At 50.6% G+C, this 17,692-nt stretch overlaps 2 protein-coding genes across 3 annotated transcripts in view; one reads left to right on the forward strand and one right to left on the reverse strand.

Annotated features, from left to right (window-relative positions):
• Positions 1-11,496: 11,496 nt before the first annotated feature.
• Positions 11,497-13,071, forward strand: LOC149339066 (methylmalonyl-CoA epimerase, mitochondrial-like). The gene is made up of 3 exons (XM_089547887.1): positions 11,497-11,774; positions 11,850-12,030; positions 12,713-13,071. Exons 2-3 carry the CDS (start codon positions 11,854-11,856, stop codon positions 13,025-13,027), a joined length of 492 nt encoding a protein of 163 aa, XP_089404013.1. The 5' UTR covers positions 11,497-11,774; positions 11,850-11,853; the 3' UTR covers positions 13,028-13,071.
• Positions 13,072-13,765: 694 nt separating this feature from the next.
• Positions 13,766-17,692, reverse strand: part of LOC149339067 (uncharacterized) — a 28,833-nt gene continuing 24,906 nt past the window's right edge. For both annotated transcript variants that reach the window (XM_089547885.1, XM_089547884.1), the window contains exon 11: positions 13,766-16,631. In XM_089547885.1, the coding sequence (XP_089404011.1) occupies positions 16,129-16,631 (503 nt within the window). In that variant the 3' untranslated portion in view covers positions 13,766-16,128. The remainder of the gene's footprint in view (positions 16,632-17,692) is intronic.

Raw genomic sequence — 17,692 nt, forward strand, 5'->3', positions numbered from 1 at the left:
TCGTAATATCATCTGCAAAGCGCAGCAGAGGTGAAATCAAGACGCACATGAATTAACGTACGGAGGAAAAAATTACCGACGATTACGTTACTTCCTAATGCGAAATTTGAGCGCAGCAAATAAGCTGTTTCACCTTTTCGATAGATTGAGGCAAAGAAATCGAGCAACACATGTATGCGCTATCACAGAATTTTTTGTTTTATTTTTCACACGTATTCGCAATTTCGTCTCGGGCGGTGCACATATACAGATCCGTCGCCACCGATCTGGCTCTCTGATTGCCACCGCACAGGGGTTGCATTGGAGGAGGAGCGAAGAAAGGAATTAAGTTCGAGCCGGCGCTTTGACAACCGGAGACTCGCAGGAAGAGGGGGGAGGGGGGCGGCGTGTACACCCAGCGGCAAACGATGGGGGCAGAAGCGCGCGCAGCAAGCGGACAACACGATAAAGGGAGGAGGGAAGAGATAGCAGCGACTGACTGATGCCGCTGACGCCGATAGCGCTGGGGGGATGAAAGGGGGGCGGAGCTGGTTACGAGGCCGACGCCGACGCGAAACCCAGGAACGGACGCCAAAGAGCTGCGCTCTAAAACGCTTGCCCACGATGATCTTGTTGAAACCAGCGCGCGTACCCTACGTATATGCGCGAACGTTCTAAGATTGCCGCGCAAAGTGTTCCGTTTCTCGTACGGTCAGTGGATGGCCCCTACCTGTTTCCTGGAGAAAGTCACGGGGTACACTGAATTGTCTTCTGACAATGGAATTTGGAGAATTACACCTATGTTAAACAGCATGAAAATGCACTCCAAGGCAGAGCGCGCTCCCCGTGTAGCAAGCCGGCGCCTATCGCAGCGAGCTCCGGAGTACGAGGGGGCTGCCAAGTGAAAGGCGCAGCAGCGCCGCCGCGCGGCGGCCCGAGATTTCGGCGCCGCCTGCTTCACGCGCTCCGCTGGCGCGGAGCTTCACTCGCCCCACTACTCTTAATTCTAGTACACTATAGCGGTATAGACCTCTTGCATTGCCCAGGGGGCGCTGCGAAAATGGTGCTAAAGAGCGCCCTCTGCCCTCGACTGGGTAGTACTGGGCTCTGGCGTCTGCTTCGGAAAGCACGTTGGCAGTATGAACCCGCGACTTTCGCTTGTGCTGTGCCATGGCCTACAGCGAATATCGGGCGCCGAAGATTTTTTCAGGGCTGGCGCGCTGTGTAAAGGGAAGAAATTATGCGACGCCAAGTACGTGTACTCTGTTCAAGAAATAAGCGGCTAAGTTTCAGCGCGGTGTCATTCGCAAGTGAAGAGAGTCGCATACGAAGTTGAACTTCAGATAAGGTCTGCACGCTTCGAGATTTAAGCGCATGCACCAACGCGATGAAATACTTGCAATATATGAATTCGCAGCAGCGCTAAACAGACAGGTATACGGGACTGCTCGAGCGCACGACGGTACACGCCGCGCCAGCAGCGGTCTTTCAGCATGCCACGAAACGATGGGCCTCCTGCAGTCTTTGTTCACTGCATCTCGCTAAACAAGTAGTCATGCCTGCCTTGTAGTAGCCGCCATCTGTTCCTTCAGCAAATGCTAACATGATGCAATGCATATATGAGCTCGCAGCCGAATAACGCTGCAGCGCGAGCGCGTGTGCTGCGCGCTTGATGTCGTTTTCTTGATGTAGCTTTTCATCCTTAAAACGACATCGCTCGAACACGTTCGCTGTTATCAGTGATGCCGCGCTGCCACATACGTGCTGGTTTGAGGTCGACAATGTGCACGTTTCACTCTCGACGCTGGGCTGCTCGTACTGCGCAGCGAATTCGCACCTAATCAACCCCTCCATTTGTGGTCATTTGCACGCACCTGGCCACCTCACCACGTTGCACCGGTCGAATTGTCAATTGTCTCAGTGGCCGGGTCTATAGTCGTGAACCACCAGCCATGCCTGCTGATATGCCGATTTGCCTTAATAGTGATTATCTGAAGTGAGATGTTGACATGACATATGAATTATACCATGCATTTTTTGTGCTCTTTGCTGTGCTGTGCATTCCCTTGATATGATCTCTGAATTATGTATTCGTTTCTCGCCTTTTGCTGCTTGCTCTGTTGCGCATTCCCTACTGTTTGGTGATTGTCATGGTACACTTTTTGCTGCTTGCTTGGTCCAACTGCCTATGTAGAGATGTACTAAACAAGTTGTGTTGTAGAATGCATAAATTCTCATTCGACGCCTGCATATGCGGCTGCTCCCTACATATACATTTTTTGAGAGAGGTAGGCGCCAAAAGAAGACGAACACAAGGAGGATGAGACCGGCTGTAGACCGCGTGGAAGATGGTAGGTACATATGAGGGATGACTGACATTGTTTTGCTCGTTACCCACAAAGTGACGACTGCATATCCTGGTGTTCGGCACTGCATCCCACGGTTTGCCGTCCGGACTGCATGTGCAAAAAGAACGAATTTCAGCAACGCGGATAACCAAACAAACATCAAGGGAGGCGAAGCAGCCAGCACAACGCGAAGGTTCGCTTACTCAGTGCGTCGAACTGCAGCTATCCAGCGCGCCCGGCGCTCCGCTTCGTGAGACCTTGAAGGAAAACGGTAGAATTTGATATTGGGATTCAGACCTTCTTGCTCGTGGCAGCCCACGACACAGGAGTAACGACGGTGACGCTTGTCGCAGATTCCTTCTGCTGCCTGCATTTCGTCCTAAGGTGCACGGAGCGTCGGTTTTCTAAAAACAAAGCCACGGCCAGGCCGCGGCGTGGTTGGTCACAAGTGACGAGCCTCGTCGCACTCACAACAGTGCAGAAAAACGTGCGAATCGACGCAAAACGCAGGCTAGAAAGGTACGCCGCCACAGCCAGCGCTCACTACTACCCAACCTGGTACTACCCAGCCAGCTTTTCCTTGCTGCCACCAGGCGCCGCCACGCTACCTCAAACTCCAGCGCAAGAGGCCTATACAAGGGGGTGCGCCTGCCTCTGCTAGGCGTACACGGGTTAGAGATGCCTCCTGGAGACAGGGCTGCTCGTTGGAATGAGAAGCAAAAGTTGCGGCGTACTACAGAGACTGATGAAGAGCGTGAAGAACGTCTAGCCAAGCGGCGTGCTCGATATGCAACTCGGCGACAATATGCTTCGCATCTGACTGGGCTTAACCTAAGCTAAGCCTCAGCCATTTTTCGCTATGACTTACCTTGCTTCGACGATAAAGTTTAAGCTGCAATTCAGCCTAGTTTTTGAGATACGCTCTCGCTTCTGGAGCGCGCAAGCCTAATGGGACCTCCAGCTACACTGCTACCGTCTGCAACTGCCCGAAACGCAGCCGAAACCTAGCACAACCGTCCGGAACGAAACAAAAATAGATTTGGAGCTTTTTCGCGGTGTTTTTAGACTTAAAGGGGTGGAGACACCAAATTTGTGGTTCGCGCGTTTTTAGTTTCAAACGCTTCTTATGGCTCCAGGAAGCATGATACACACTAAAATATTCATATATGCACAGTGAATAATTTATTATCGCATTTTTAGGTGAACGATTTTCGGTTTCGGTTTCGGAACGCCGAGTTGTACAGTGACGTCACAGAGGGGGAAGATCAACTACTTCGCCTGGTCACGTTGGCCCACAAAAGTTGTGACGCACCTACTGCTGCATCGTCTGCTTTCTCACACACGTGCTGACAGTGCTGACCAGCGCATGAAAAAACAACGGCATGGCTAGCAGCTCGGATTCTGACAGATCTGATTCCAATGAGTGAGGTCATCGACTTTTTTTTGATCACACGCTAATATCGCCTTCGCGGGTTCGCGTGAGGATGCGAAACACTTTGCAAAATGCCAGTAAGCATCGCTGCGCCGCTCTACCCAAGCTGCGCCCACAACCGGTGTCACACTTCGCCGCCGTGCAGCAGTACCTGAGCGTTGCTTGGGATGGTGTACAAATATCACAAGAAAAGACAAGATCGTCTTATTATCAGAACTGTCAGCTATACTCGAGCAGCGACAAAGCATGCCTGCTTATGTTGGGAGCTTTCGGCAACGGCACCGCTCGCGGGCGCTCAGGGCGACAAGCTCTGCTGCTGCCTGGCTGCCGTGGTCGTCGCTAGGCCTATAGCCTGTTTCGCAAGCGGCCGGCGCTTCGGAAGCCGCCTGCGCTATAATAAAAGGCCTACAAATAGCTTTAGTGTCGACAGCATCATCTCACAATAAAATAATAGTATGGTCAATCTCCTCGACGCCTTCGGCAGCGGAGCTAGCGGGCGCCAGGCGAGCCGGACCCGACCGTCGGCAGCTGCGAGGCGGTTGTGGCAAGAAATTTGCTCATATCACAGTTGTTACCTCTACTAGCAGCTCAGTATTAGTCAGCGATCCTCAAAAAATGACATTTTTTCACATTTCTTGTCCCATGGTTTATTATTTACGTCAAGAACACTCTTCAGCTCGCTTTTATGACGTCGGCAGACGGTATCCAGGCTGGCCGACCGGCCGGCAGGCTCGGCGTACTTCACGTCCGCACAAGAAAATACGAAACAGCCATGCTACCAGAAAGGATATGCTTCCTAGATTCGAGATACGACAGCATGTCTGTGCTAAAAGTGTATCTTTCGGCAACGACACTGCCTGCGGCAACGCCGGGCGACGACCTGCGCGCTGGTCCCAGACTGCCCTAGTCGTCGCTATAGGCCTAGCTGGTTTCGCATTGACTTCGCAGCTGAGGGCGCTTCGGGACTGGCGAGCGCTCAGAAACGTGCTCCGCTCGGCACCCCTTTACTCTGAACTCGTCCGATAATAAAAGATATGTTCGATTTCCACGACGTCTTCAGCAACGGAACTAGCAGACGGCAGGCGAACCGCACCAGGTAGCAGCAGCACAAAACCGGCTATGGGATGAAATTTGCTTGCATCGCAGTCATCACTTCTACCAGGAACTCGGTATTTGCCAACGATCGTCAGAAACGATGCATTTTTGATATTCATATATCCCAGGGTTTGCTATGAACGTGAACAAACAATACTATCGCGTTCTTCAGATGCCGGCGGTCGGCACGAAGACTGGCGCAGGCCGCCCGGCTCCAAGGAGTGCGCCCTGTGTCATCATGACGCTGCCGCTCTCCGCGCTCGCAGTGGCTGCCGCTTCCCGTCGTTGCGTTTGCCGCGAGCGGCCCGCCGTTGACATCTAGCAGGCCGGACGCAGGCGGCGAGCTGCAATCGGACGGTGCGACGCTGCTCGCAATGGCGCGCCGCAAACCGAGCGAGGGGCGGTTAGCAGCAAATGCAGCTCGCTGGTGCGTCGACTGCGCTCGCGCGGCTGTGCCCCGCTCATCGTACGTCACTGTATTTTGGTATGACGTCACTAAAACTTTAATTTTTCTTCCCACCTTGTGACGTCAGTGTTGATGGCGCTAGCGATGGGTCTAGATCGTGAGCATTTAGGTAATCTTTGGAACCGAATTAAAATATTTTTTAAGCGTTTGTTGTGTCCAACGCCTGGCTAGCCACCCTAACCTGGCTGTGAGTGCCCTTGCATACATAGGAATCCCATAGGAGGCTTTTTATAGCTTCAAAATTTGGTGTCTCCACCCCTTTAAATGAAGTAAAGCGAGTTTATATTAAAGGGTCAGTCTACTCACCGAGATGAGTGTATAAATAATGGCATATTCTGGTAGTTGGCACCCTATAACATCTATAACGAGGGAACTGCTCCCGGTTTAGGCAGGAAGTTATATTTTATTTCGGCGTTAAAAGTCGCGTAAAAATGCATGGTGGCGACCCCAAACGTTCATTTTGTTCAAGAAGGTGGTAGTCTTTTTTTTGTAGTAGCCTAAGTGAATATACTACGTACCATTTGTATGCCCCAATGTCAGAGAAACGCACGTTTTGTTCTAGTAAACTGTAGAAGGCGTACCGCTTGCTTTTTCTGTAAATCATATGAATATTTATAGTTACACGTACGCAAAACGCAGGCACATTTCCACTTTTAGTTCAGCGTATGCTAGCAGAGACGCAAAAATAAACTCAGCCTATAGTGGCGATATCTGGTTGTCAGGACGGGAACCATTGCTGTAAACAAACCGACTCTCCACTTACTCCTAGGAGCGGCAGAATCGTCACTCTAATTATTAAAATAAAGCAAATTTATCTCTTATATGTTTTCTTATAGGCGAGATGAGACCAAGCGAAAGACCGGCGCCCCATTGATGTGTTCCCACCTTGGTTCCCACATCAATAAATTCTATTTTAAAAGGTTCTATCGCACTTCTTGGCACCACAGCTGGCTAAACGGTAATTTGAGTAAAGAGCTATCGGTTGCCGCAAAGAAAATATGGTCGATAAAATTCAGTAGACTGACCCTTTAAATTTGCAAGCATTTTTTTTAACATTAGACGTCATGTGATGGCAAATATTCTTGCTATCAAAGATACGAAACTACTGCTGCTAGTGAATCAGCAGTGGTAAATTGTCGCTTCTCGGAGTTGGTTATATTAACACTATGCTCGGAGTGAATGAAAGCACCACCGACGAAAGTGCCGGCGGCGTTTTGCGTTTCTTCGAGCAACTGTACGCACTTTTATGCGAAGCATATTACTCGCACAACCGAGCTCTTCCTTGCTGCGCCGCGCACGGCCGCGTAGCTACCACTTGACCTTCATCGGCGCACCACGTGATATGACGTCACAACAGCTGTGAAAGCTGGGGCCTCGCGCGCTCGTATAGTGCCTAGAATATACTGGCTAGTGTGCTGAGCGCGGGCGGCGCGGTGGCACCCGAGGTGATGCCTGCGGCGGCGGCCGCATAGCGGCGCTGTGGTGCGAGAGGGTGCAGGGTGAGCGCGCGCGTCGGCGGGGCGAGCCGGTTTCTCGCACGCGTCGCTGCGCGTCGCGCCGCTGAGGGTTGGACAGGGATAACCAAACCAAACGCTAACCAAATGTAAGCACACGCGAGCGTAAGCGGTTGATAGAATTCAAACTAAAAAAAAACACGTTTCACAGAACACATAATTCGGTTTAATAGAATGAATGCAATATGTTTAATCAAAGGGGAAGTGCGAGTGGGGGTAATGCTTTTTGGCCAACAAAAAGTACGAAAAAGCGCGTATTCAATTGTAGTGACAACAGATAGAAACTGTCAAAGATAGCCAGCAACAGATAGACACTGTGTAGGCTTCACCTACACAAATTAACTCTGAGTGTGATAGAGTAGCACATTTTATATTAGCCACAGCGGCAGGATATCAAACTTACAGCTTTTGATTATATTAGTACGGAAACAGATAAAACACTACGCTATTATGAATCCATTGTAGCCTATAATTTACATAAATTTTAAAAGTTCAAAGTAAAGAGAACTTGTTACGATTATGGCTGAACATATCCATGCTTTTGGTCTTTTCGCTTAAAGCCTCAAAAACCTTCGTGTTCAGACCAAAGGCACCCTTAAATCGTTGCAGATATTTTTGCAAGCATTTTCGCCCAGGCAAAATCATAATGCTCTGCTTCCGAAGGTGCTTGTAGAGCCTTGTGCTCCGCATCCTCATTAGCAAACATTCTTCAATCCAGGCATCTTCATAAGGCATGCCGCTCAGAGACTTTCGTCTTGCGGCCAGGAAACAAGCTCTCACAGCTAACTGCTGCTTCTTCGGGAGTGACTGTATTTTTGTCTCGAGTGCTTCTTCGCTCAGTGCATTGTTTTGCTCTTTCATTTGGGTCACATGATGCTGAGCGTTGGCCACGCTTTTCTTTGTCTTTCTCAAAGCACGAGAAAAATTGTTGTTTTTTTTGTCAATGCAAGGATCTTTCGTCTTTTTTTCTTCTGTACATGTTGTTCTGCGAGAGCTTCCGTAAATATTTGCAGTGCAAGCATGACTCTCCTTTTCCATCGGTGGTCAGCAAGCATTTCTCTGCGAAGTACATATTTCTGTATGAAGTGTGCTTGCCTTCAACAGGAGTCATGCCACATCCATTACAGAGGCCACGCAGCGCCATTTCTTTGATTAATGTCTCTGCCTCATGGCGGGCTGTAAGCACGCGCTTTTCCTTTTCTCTTCCTCGGAAGTAAATTGTGGCAATTACAGAACCGTGCTCACGCAAAGTTTTTACAAAAGTCACCATTCTTTCGATGAATTGTTTCGAGAAGTCACCAGTTTCGGTCTCGCAACAGACATAAGTTAAAGCGCCATTTGACGCAGCAGGCAACTTCATCCATGTCACCGGAATCAGAATTCCATCGAACGGGTGCCGAACATCACTTGGGCACGGACACTGCAGTATCGCTTCGCTATCACACACCGGTCCTGTAGCAATGTCTGTCTGCTCGGAATCGGAACGCCTCTGGAGTACCTCTGATGCGCCTCCACGAGCGACGCAATGAGGGTCAACCCGCGTATCATCACCGTCGACTGCAGAGCACAACTCGGGATCCACCAGCTCAACATTTCGCTTCCGTTATTTAGGTGCCGGTCCTTGGTCGCAAATGTTTCGCACCTTCTTTTTCACCGTCTTTTTAGGCACAAGATGAGGTGGATAATTTTCGAATACTGTAGGGACAGCATCGGGCTTCAGGCGTGAGTTCATTCACGACGCCGTTCACCGTAATCTTGAAAAGATCTTTCGATGCATTCGTTCGCGAAATGTTTTCATCTTACTTTCCCATTCAGCGCATGCCGTGCTAGGTTCGCCTGTGCAGTGAACAAAGATACCTTTTCTTCACCGATAACCGCTTCGACACAACGGAACAAAACACGTCCTCTCTTTGCATTGCCGCTTAGCCTTTAACATTTCAGGGTGTTTTTGCTCACGTTTAGCGTCTTCCAGCTTCACAATCCAAGAGATGATGTCTGTCAAACATTGATTTCACACGAGCAATCGCGCGAGGCTACCGTATCGGCGCGACAGCAGACGACAGGAGTCCGGCGGCTTTCGCGCACCCTCCCGACCGCCAGCGCCCCTTGCGGCCTCTCCGCGCGGGCATCGCGGCGGGGGCCTCGCCCTCCCGTACGAAACGCTCGCGCTGCGCACACTAGCCAGTCTAGGCACTATAGCGCTCGCTTGCGGACGCGCAGCCTCCGCCGGCGACCTAACTCCCGCTCCTACCGCTAGGAGATACTGACGTCACCCAAAAGGCGACGCACTCGTTGAGTCAGTTGAGCAGCGAGATGTCGGCCAGGGAGAGGGCGGCTCGCCAGACCGCAAAACTATGCTTCGCATCCCAGGCTTAACCATGAGCTAAGCCAGGCCATTTTATGCGAAGCATATTACTAGAGCTACACTACAGCCCGTCGAGCGCGGCGGTGGAGCTACCATTGACCTTTAGGGTGACCACGTGACACCACGTGACAACATGACGTCACAGCAGAGGAGAGATGGGCTGCCGGCTCGCGCGGTCGGCCGCGGCGGTGGAGGCTCCACATCAGAGGCGCGGCGGCTGACCACGTGACAACATGACGTTACAGCAGAGGTGAGATGGGCTGCCGGCTCGCGCGGTCGGCCGCGGCGGTGGAGGCTCCACATCAGAGGCGCTGCAGCTGACCACGTGACGCTACAGCAGCGGTATAAAGCTGAGCTTGCCTCGCTCTCCGGGCACTTACGAGGCGGCCAGGTGTTGGGATGCCGCCTAGAAGCAGGGCTGATTTGAACGAGAAGCGAAAGCTTCAGCGTGCCACAGAGACCGATGAAGAGCGGGATGAACGTCAACCAAGGAAAGCCATGTATTGCCAAGCCTAGCCATAAATATGCTTCGCATCTGACTAGGCTTAACCTTAGCTAAGCTTCAGCCATTTTTTTTTAGGCCCCGCCCTAATGCGACATGTCGCAAAAGGCGACACCGGGAGAATACCACCCCTGGACTGCAGAGAGCACTGCGCTAGCACGGTGGAAGCGGCGGCGGAACCGGTTTCCAGCAGTCCAGAGAGGAGACGTTTCGTCGCTTCCACCATGCTAGCGCGAGGTGCCCACTGCAGTCCAGGGAACAATATGGCAGCGCCCAGGGGGCCCTTTTTGGAAAGGTCAATAGTCACGCTTTCGGCGAGAGACGACTCGTTCAGAATTTTGGCAGCCCGATTGCTGACTCTACCCTTGCTTAAATTCCTAACCGCCGCTTTGATATCGCTGACGACGTGTTTCGCGCCTGGTCGTGCAATGGCAATGGCTATTGCAATCTCCTCCGCCTCTACCGGCGGTAGATATCGGTTTCTTTCGATTCCTATGAAGAACTTAGGCGTGAGCTGCAATCATTACTTAATGTGCGCGTTGGCGACACAGGTCTTTTGGCGCCATCTACTATCACGGCCAGTAACCAGCCCTGGTCACGCGGGTCGCCCTCAAATTAGAACTTCACACAATTTTCTCGGCTGAGGTTGGACCCCGTAAAAAAGTGTTGTTTGCACTGAAAATGATCGGTGGCGTCGTTTCCGTTTCTGCAGACGGGCGCAAAGCAGGATGGCAAGTGTAACACTGTCTTCAAGTCACCAGTTGCACAGATTTCATCACAAAGGAGTTTTCACGATCACTACGAGCCCCATTCACGCAAAAACAAGCTTGAAAATTCGACTAGCCTGTCGTTACTGCAGCGAGCGAAACTCCCGCAACAGCAGGCGATGTAGAAAAGCTCAATTACAGTGCCACTAGTTCCCTCGACCGCCACCTTAGCCACCTCCCTAGCGGTGGCAAGCCGTCTATGGGAGTTTGCATGGAGACCCCACGTGACCACCTCAGCCACCATGGGCGCTCAAAGCATCATGGGGCGGTGAGCTACTTGTTGCGGAACTGTAACTTTTGGCCAAAAATTAATAAAAAAAATAAAGCTGTTTGATAGCTACAAACGTCCTAACATTCAATATCTTGTCTAATGATTGCAACAAACGAGCAGAAAAGCATTTAAGTGCAAAGTTTGCCTAAAATAAGACATGACTAGCTTTCCTATTGGCCAAGTGATGAACACTAAAAAAACTAATATTTCGTAATTAACAGGCGCACTTTTAAAAGTAAATATGTTTTTAAAAAAAATGTTCTTGTTTAGATACTTTAAGAGGTTTTTTAATGGCATTTCGGAAGAGTAAAACCTTTTATTAGCGTCGTGTGTCGTCGCGTCTTCACTACTATGGCTTTTGCACACTGCGTTCGCGCGAAAGTCGTTTGCGCACACACGAACTACGTTTTCGGAATGAAACGCCTTAGTACTGCCACCCGTGTACTGTGCGATGTCAGGGCACGTTAAAGAACCCCAGGTGGTCGAAATTTCCGGAGCCCTCCACTACGGCGTCTCTCATAGCCTCAGTCGCTTTGGGACGTTAAACCCTATAAACCAACCAACCATCTTTGTTCCCGAAAAACTACGACTGTGCCGCAACAAGTAGCTCACCGCCCCATGATGCTTTGAGCGTCCATGTTGGCTGAAGTGCAGCGCCGCCAGCTTTCCCTCTAGGTAGTAGTAAGAAACTCTATGCTAGCGGTGCTGCGAAACTGAAACTGCCTAAAAACGTTGATCCATGCTATCATCGGTAGCCAATCCAAGCTGAAGCCGTAGTGTTGAATGGTCGCTCGATTGTCGGACGTGCGTAGGAATTATGAGGAAGCAGAAGACGAGTAACCTGTACAGCAAACTACACAAGGGGGCAGTGACCAGCCTCATTGCACTTACGGCGCTCACCGGGGGATATTGTGTTTATTTAACATTCAGTTTCCTGCAGAACACCAAACTCCAAAGAAAAAAGCGAGAGCTAGCCGTGCAAGACCAGCTTCTCGTGGACGGAGCGAAGGAGTTGAGCAACTGAAAATTGTGCAGGTATGGATGCAGCAACGTGCCGCGTTGCACGCGTTGTCACGCGCCGTTAACAAAACCGAAACTCTTTTTTTCCAGGACAATGCAGTCGCTGCTGGGCGGGGTTGTCCAAATCGCCAGCAGGCCTCTCGTGCGATCTCTGCAAACGTCGCAAATTGCCCGCCAGAAATGGAAAATTCTCCGCCTTAATCACGTCGCCGTAGCTACTCTCCAGCTCGAGAAGCTCACCAGTTTCTACAAGGACACACTGGGGCTCAAGGTGCGTGCTTTGATAGCCCGAGTTTACGCTTCTATCTGCTGCGTGTTACAACAACAAGCACTACATCCAAGTACAGTGCCCGACTCTAGACGCTGCAGTTCGAAGGTTACTTTTATTTTCCCTGTACACAAGCTTGCGCGTTTGGTGTATCTTGTGAATGTTGACTTGGGAGCTCGCTAAACAGCCAAATTGCAGTACTTCGGTCATATTTGATTGGTTTGGTTTGGTTTATGGGGTTTAACGTCCCAAAGCGACTAAGGCTATGAGAGACGCCGTAGTGGAGGGTTCCGGAAATTTCGACCACCTGGGGTTCTTTAACGTGCACTGACATCACACAGTACACGGGCCTCTAGAATTTCTCCTCCAAAGAAATTCAACCGCCGCGGCCGGGATCGACCCCGCGTCTTTCGGGTCAGTTCGGTCATATTTGAGCCGTGTGAAAACTCCGAAGCGTTGCGTTGCTACAAAGTGATACCTTGTAACTTTCACGCCGTTCCGCGGTAGTTTATGCCAAACTTTAGCCACTTGCGCAGCGATTAATAACAGCAGTCAATCTCGACAGTCGATGCTGCGATTTCGTGTGTGGCGTTTTGCAATCCACAGGGACCGCATGTATTCGTAGATGCTTTGAAATGGAGCTGCCGCGTTTCATCTGTGCTCCCGTCTCCCGATCACTGCTTAGGTCAGCGAGCCGGTACCCCAGAAAGAGCACGGGGTGACGACGGTGTTCGTCGACGTCGGCAACACCAAGTTCGAGCTTCTCTTGCCGCTGGGCGACAAGAGCCCCATCGCAAACTTCCTGGAGAAAAACAAAGGCGGTGGCGCCCACCACGTCTGCCTGGAGGTCGACGACATCGAGGCAGCCGTGGCCGACCTGAAACAGAAGGGCATTCGCATGCTGGCCGAGAAGACGCGCATCGGGGCACACGGGAAGCCGGTCATGTTCCTCCACCCGAAGGACTGCGGAGGCGTCCTTGTCGAGCTGGAGCAGGCGTAGATTCCTATAGTGGGTTAGGCCTCATTAAAGGAGTTGGGCCAGAAGCAGCAGCGCAGTCACTTATCTGTAGCGGCACTATGGTCAGTGGATGCTGAACTGAAAGCGTCATTGCTGGCTACGCGGCAAGATTCTCTCTTGTCTGGGACCCATTTCACATGGAGGCCGGTTACACTAAATTCCGTTTTTTTCATTTGCGATGATGATGATGATGATAACGTTTATTTAAAGCCACAATGCCTTAGTTGAAGGGAAGGCTGACCGGGTCCCTAGTCCGGGACGCCGCTGCCCGTGCTCTGGCGACGAGGGCTCGTTGTTCCTCGAGGTCCGAGCTGGACAGAGCCGCCTCCCAGCCCTCCCACGTTGGCTGATTTATGATGTCAATGCTGTCATTTTTCTGAAAAGCCCATACCATATGGTATAGGTTTGCCTTCTGGCCACAAAATTTGCACTGTGCCAAAAAGGACTCTGGCTCAATGGCATGAAGCGTAGGCGGATTATTGAAAGACAGTTTGTAGCCTGCGAAGGTGACATTCGAATTTCGAACCTTCCAAGAATAAGCGCCGAACGAAACTACTGTACACATCCACACCTGTTCAGAGCAAGCTCTGAACTACTCCCATTGTTTCAATTGAGGGGAGACAAAGGCTGCAAGCTGCAAACAGCTGTAGCACAGTCTGTAGGTGCTGTGAACTCTGGGGCTAACTGGGATGATGGCAAGAAATCGACATCACAAGGCAGTCGAGGTACAACATAAAGTTGCAGGAGTATTTATTCCGCAGTGATGGCTTATGGATACAAATCCAAATTTAGACTGGAAAGCTGCTACCAGCCCCATCCAAATTCACCTTAATGCAATAGTGACAGGTTATTTATTCCTGGAAACATTAAAACTGCTGGCAGGGTGCTCGGAACAGCTGCTAAAAGCCAACTTATTTAAAATGTGCTTAACCAGTGTGAGCGCGGGAAAGGAAAAGTGAACGCAATGGGTGAATGAACATATTCGGCCAGCTTTGTATGAATGCATTGCACAGGACTTTTTCCAGAAAAAAAAAAAATGTATACCCGTTCAAGAACACAATGCATTTAGGGAGGTGCCTGAAAGCAACAAAGGCCAGTTAGCGCGCTATTAAAAGCCATTCACGATTCCTTCCCCTGATCGTTTTTAAAAACCCGCTTGCACATTGATATGAAGTAACAGTCACACTGAGAGTTACACGATAGTTGTCTAAACCATTCCGAAATGGTACACTGGTCATCTAACCCAAGAACCATCTACTTCGACTACTCCCCAAATGAAGGTAGGCCCGCCGACACCACAAGGCTCCATCCAACACGAGCAAACCCAGGACAGCCAGGGGGCACAACCCAGTTGTGTGGGAAACCAGCTCTTCTTCTCTCCGGCTGCCCTCACACCATCTCCACCTTGAAGCCTTGGCTGTGGCTTCTTTCCACTGTCACTTCTTCCAAGAGTCCTCACTTAACTCCACAAAGAATCAAGGCAGACGAACTGATAGCAGTGCCATGCTAGGCAGTGTGGACATACCCGACCTAAATGCATATTGCGAGCAGTTTTTTCCTAATCGCTTAGGCTTTAACAGTTCCACTCTTTCCAACGCACTTTTTTTAACCTTTTTATGAAATATATAAATAACAGGGGTACCACAATGATGCAACGAATATGATAAAAGAGATGGGCAATGCTTTCTTCCACTTCTCACTCTAGATGACCTAAACTGATGAGGCGCCATGTTTCATTGCTAGAGATGTCATGATCAACAACACGTCATTGGTACACTAAAAACAAAATCTGTACAAAAATGGTGTTTGTGTTTGTTCGTATCAAGGAACCAAACAGATTAAAGAATGATTTTTTTTTTCTCTTTTTCCTGCCACAAGAAAATTCTTTTAACACTACACTACTAGACTCCTGCCAGTATACGAAAAGAAAATCTATTATTTTTTTTTTCCAAGTAGCAGACAACACCGATAACGCCATTTCTGAAACAGCAAAGTTCTTATCCCTAAGAATAGCATTACTCATATACACATGTATACATATTTATATATATATAACATACTGGCAACCTTTTATGTCCACAATTCATATGGTCCACATCACAAGATGAAACAAATGGAAAGAAGTGCGTTCAACAGTAACTCATTTGCTTCAAATTGTGCAACAAAAAATTGCAAAATGCATAAAAAAAAGCATGCTCCACTATTTGAACAGCATTAAATACCTGTACACAGGATGATGTGTGACAAATCGTCACACCGACAGAAACAGATAACAAAAGTTATCGCCACAGCAAATGTGAAACAATGACCGAAAGCAGCATCAGCAGCGGGCACCTATGATACACAAGAGTTACTTTACAACCACGCTACCTATCACTTGAGGGGACAATGAGAGAGAGAGAGAGAGTCTCGAAAGTGAACCGAGAGCTGTACAGGGCTAGGAAGGAACCAACACAGGGAGAATAATGCGCTCAATTCACAGGAACACTTCTGCCATCGCATCTTTTTTTTTTCTTCCCCATTTCTCCCCGCCCGCCCACCCTTGAAGAGTCCTGTCAAAAACGTCACAATCACTGAATATATCTTCACAAAGAAGAAGAAAAGACCACAAGCACAAGAAATTGAGCACAACAGCACAAGGAGAGAGAGAGAAACTGGCAGCAGCCACTACTGCCAGCCTCTGGACGGGACTCCCACATGACAGCGACGCTGCCCCACTAGGGAGAGCCGCCACGAGAACACGACAATCACCCCTCTTCCCCCTTTGGAACAGGTACACGTGCGAGACCACCGGAGACCCTTCTGCCCCGTCTCGGGCCACCGTGGCAAGTGGCGGTGTCCCTAGCAGCGAAAGTGGGTCTTCCCACCACCACAGGAAAGAGGGCAAACCCAACCGTGTGTGTGGGCTTTGTACTGCAGCTTCCGCTGGCGCCACTGGGAGAGCTGCCAGGGAAGGCGGGAGGAGAAGTGTCATCGAGCCAGGAGCTGCGCCTGCCGCCGCCGGACAGAGGAAGGGACACTTCACAAGCGACTCTCGGGGCCCAGACAAGCAGCAAAGCCTCCCCTCTTCCCCCAGTTCACCGCTAGGACACCGACTCTTGGGCCAGCACCGAACGTTTGGGCAACACCGCAGCATTGGAACCCTGGGTGGGAACCTCGGGAGCCACGGCGGGCGAGGAGGAGGCAAAGTCGGCAGTTCCCAGGAGCCAGCCTCCAGACGCTGTCGACACAGCTGGCGCATCACTGCTGGTGGCAGCCACAGCCTGCTGTTGCTGGGGCACAAAGGCGGGCTGGTCAAGCAGGGTGAAACCCTGGTCGGCAGAGGACAGCAGTGCCACAGTTCGCAGTGCCTCGCCGCCCATCAGAGCTTGGGTGAGGGAGTTGAAATCGCTCGTGCTCAGCGGCAGGTCTGGGAAGGCGTCCACCAAGTCCGGCAAGTCGGGAACTTCGCCCTGCCCAACACCAGCAGCCGAAAGCTTGGCCAGGGACTCCCGTGCCATGTGCACATCCTTGGAGACAGCTGCCAGGGCCCGCTCCAGCTCTTCAGTTTCCTCCTTGCTGGGAACATACTCGCCATTCTTCGCTTCTGCAACAGCAACACACCGTACCATTCAGCACTGCACATAAGGCCTGCAGATCCGCATGGGGTTTACAATCATGGTGGGATGTGCTGCTTTCACCTGCCATTATATCCTGCTTTTGCAAACCTGTTAGAGTTACCGTATTTACTCGCATAATGATCGCACCCCCGAAATTTGTTGGCAAAATTCAATTTTTTTTTATTCCCCGCGAAATGATCGCACCCCGAACTTGCCGCTGCTATTTGTCGACAATGTCGAGTCTAGCCAACGATGATCGTACTTGCTATCTGTCAGACAGATGGCACGTGCAGATGACCATCTTGCTCTGTCAGCATTGCAGCGGCAGCCGCCTGATGGCTGACCTGCAGTCACACGGGCAGTCTAAATGCGGTTATGCGTAATCGCGGATACCAAAATTATCTGCGGTAATCTCAAATCACGGTTCGCCGTTGTCGCCAGGCTCGCCACCATTCTGGGTTGCGGTGCAACGAAGTGACGCGGCGATCCGGCTAAACTTTTATGTTCTCGTAAATACTAAGCCCTGGGATACAGGAACGTCAAAAATGAATCCTCCTTGAGGATCGCTGGCCCGTACCGAGTTGCTGGTAGGAGTAATAACTGCGACACAAGCTAGTTTTACGTTCGCAGTCGCGTAGCAGCTACCGCTGTTGCAGCTCGAGTGACCCGATCTGGTTGCTCGCCAGCTCCGCTGCTAAGGCATCGCTGAAATCGATCATATATATTTCTTTTAATACGAAACAACTAAGTTGTCAGTAAGGCAGCATTATAAGTAGAACATTCATTATAGTGTTGGTCAGTTCAAAAGCGCCGTCCACTGTGGCTTCGATACGAAACAAGTTAGGCCTAGCGACGACTAGGGAGTACGGAGCGCCGTCGTCCGCCGCGCTCGCGGGCGGCACCATTGCGGTAAGCTAGCGGAATCTGGTGCTGCGAGCGTTCAGAATTTGTTGCCTACTTAACGATGCGGCAGGGACCGGACATTTTTCGGCGTAACGACGGTAAAATGCGTAACTTGAGCGCCACGGGACGTTGCTGTTGTACGCTG

Source organism: Amblyomma mixtum, chromosome 6, assembly GCF_055824585.1.
Source record: "Amblyomma mixtum isolate Tamu chromosome 6, ASM5582458v1, whole genome shotgun sequence".
In the NCBI taxonomy this organism is placed as follows: domain Eukaryota; kingdom Metazoa; phylum Arthropoda; class Arachnida; order Ixodida; family Ixodidae; genus Amblyomma; species Amblyomma mixtum.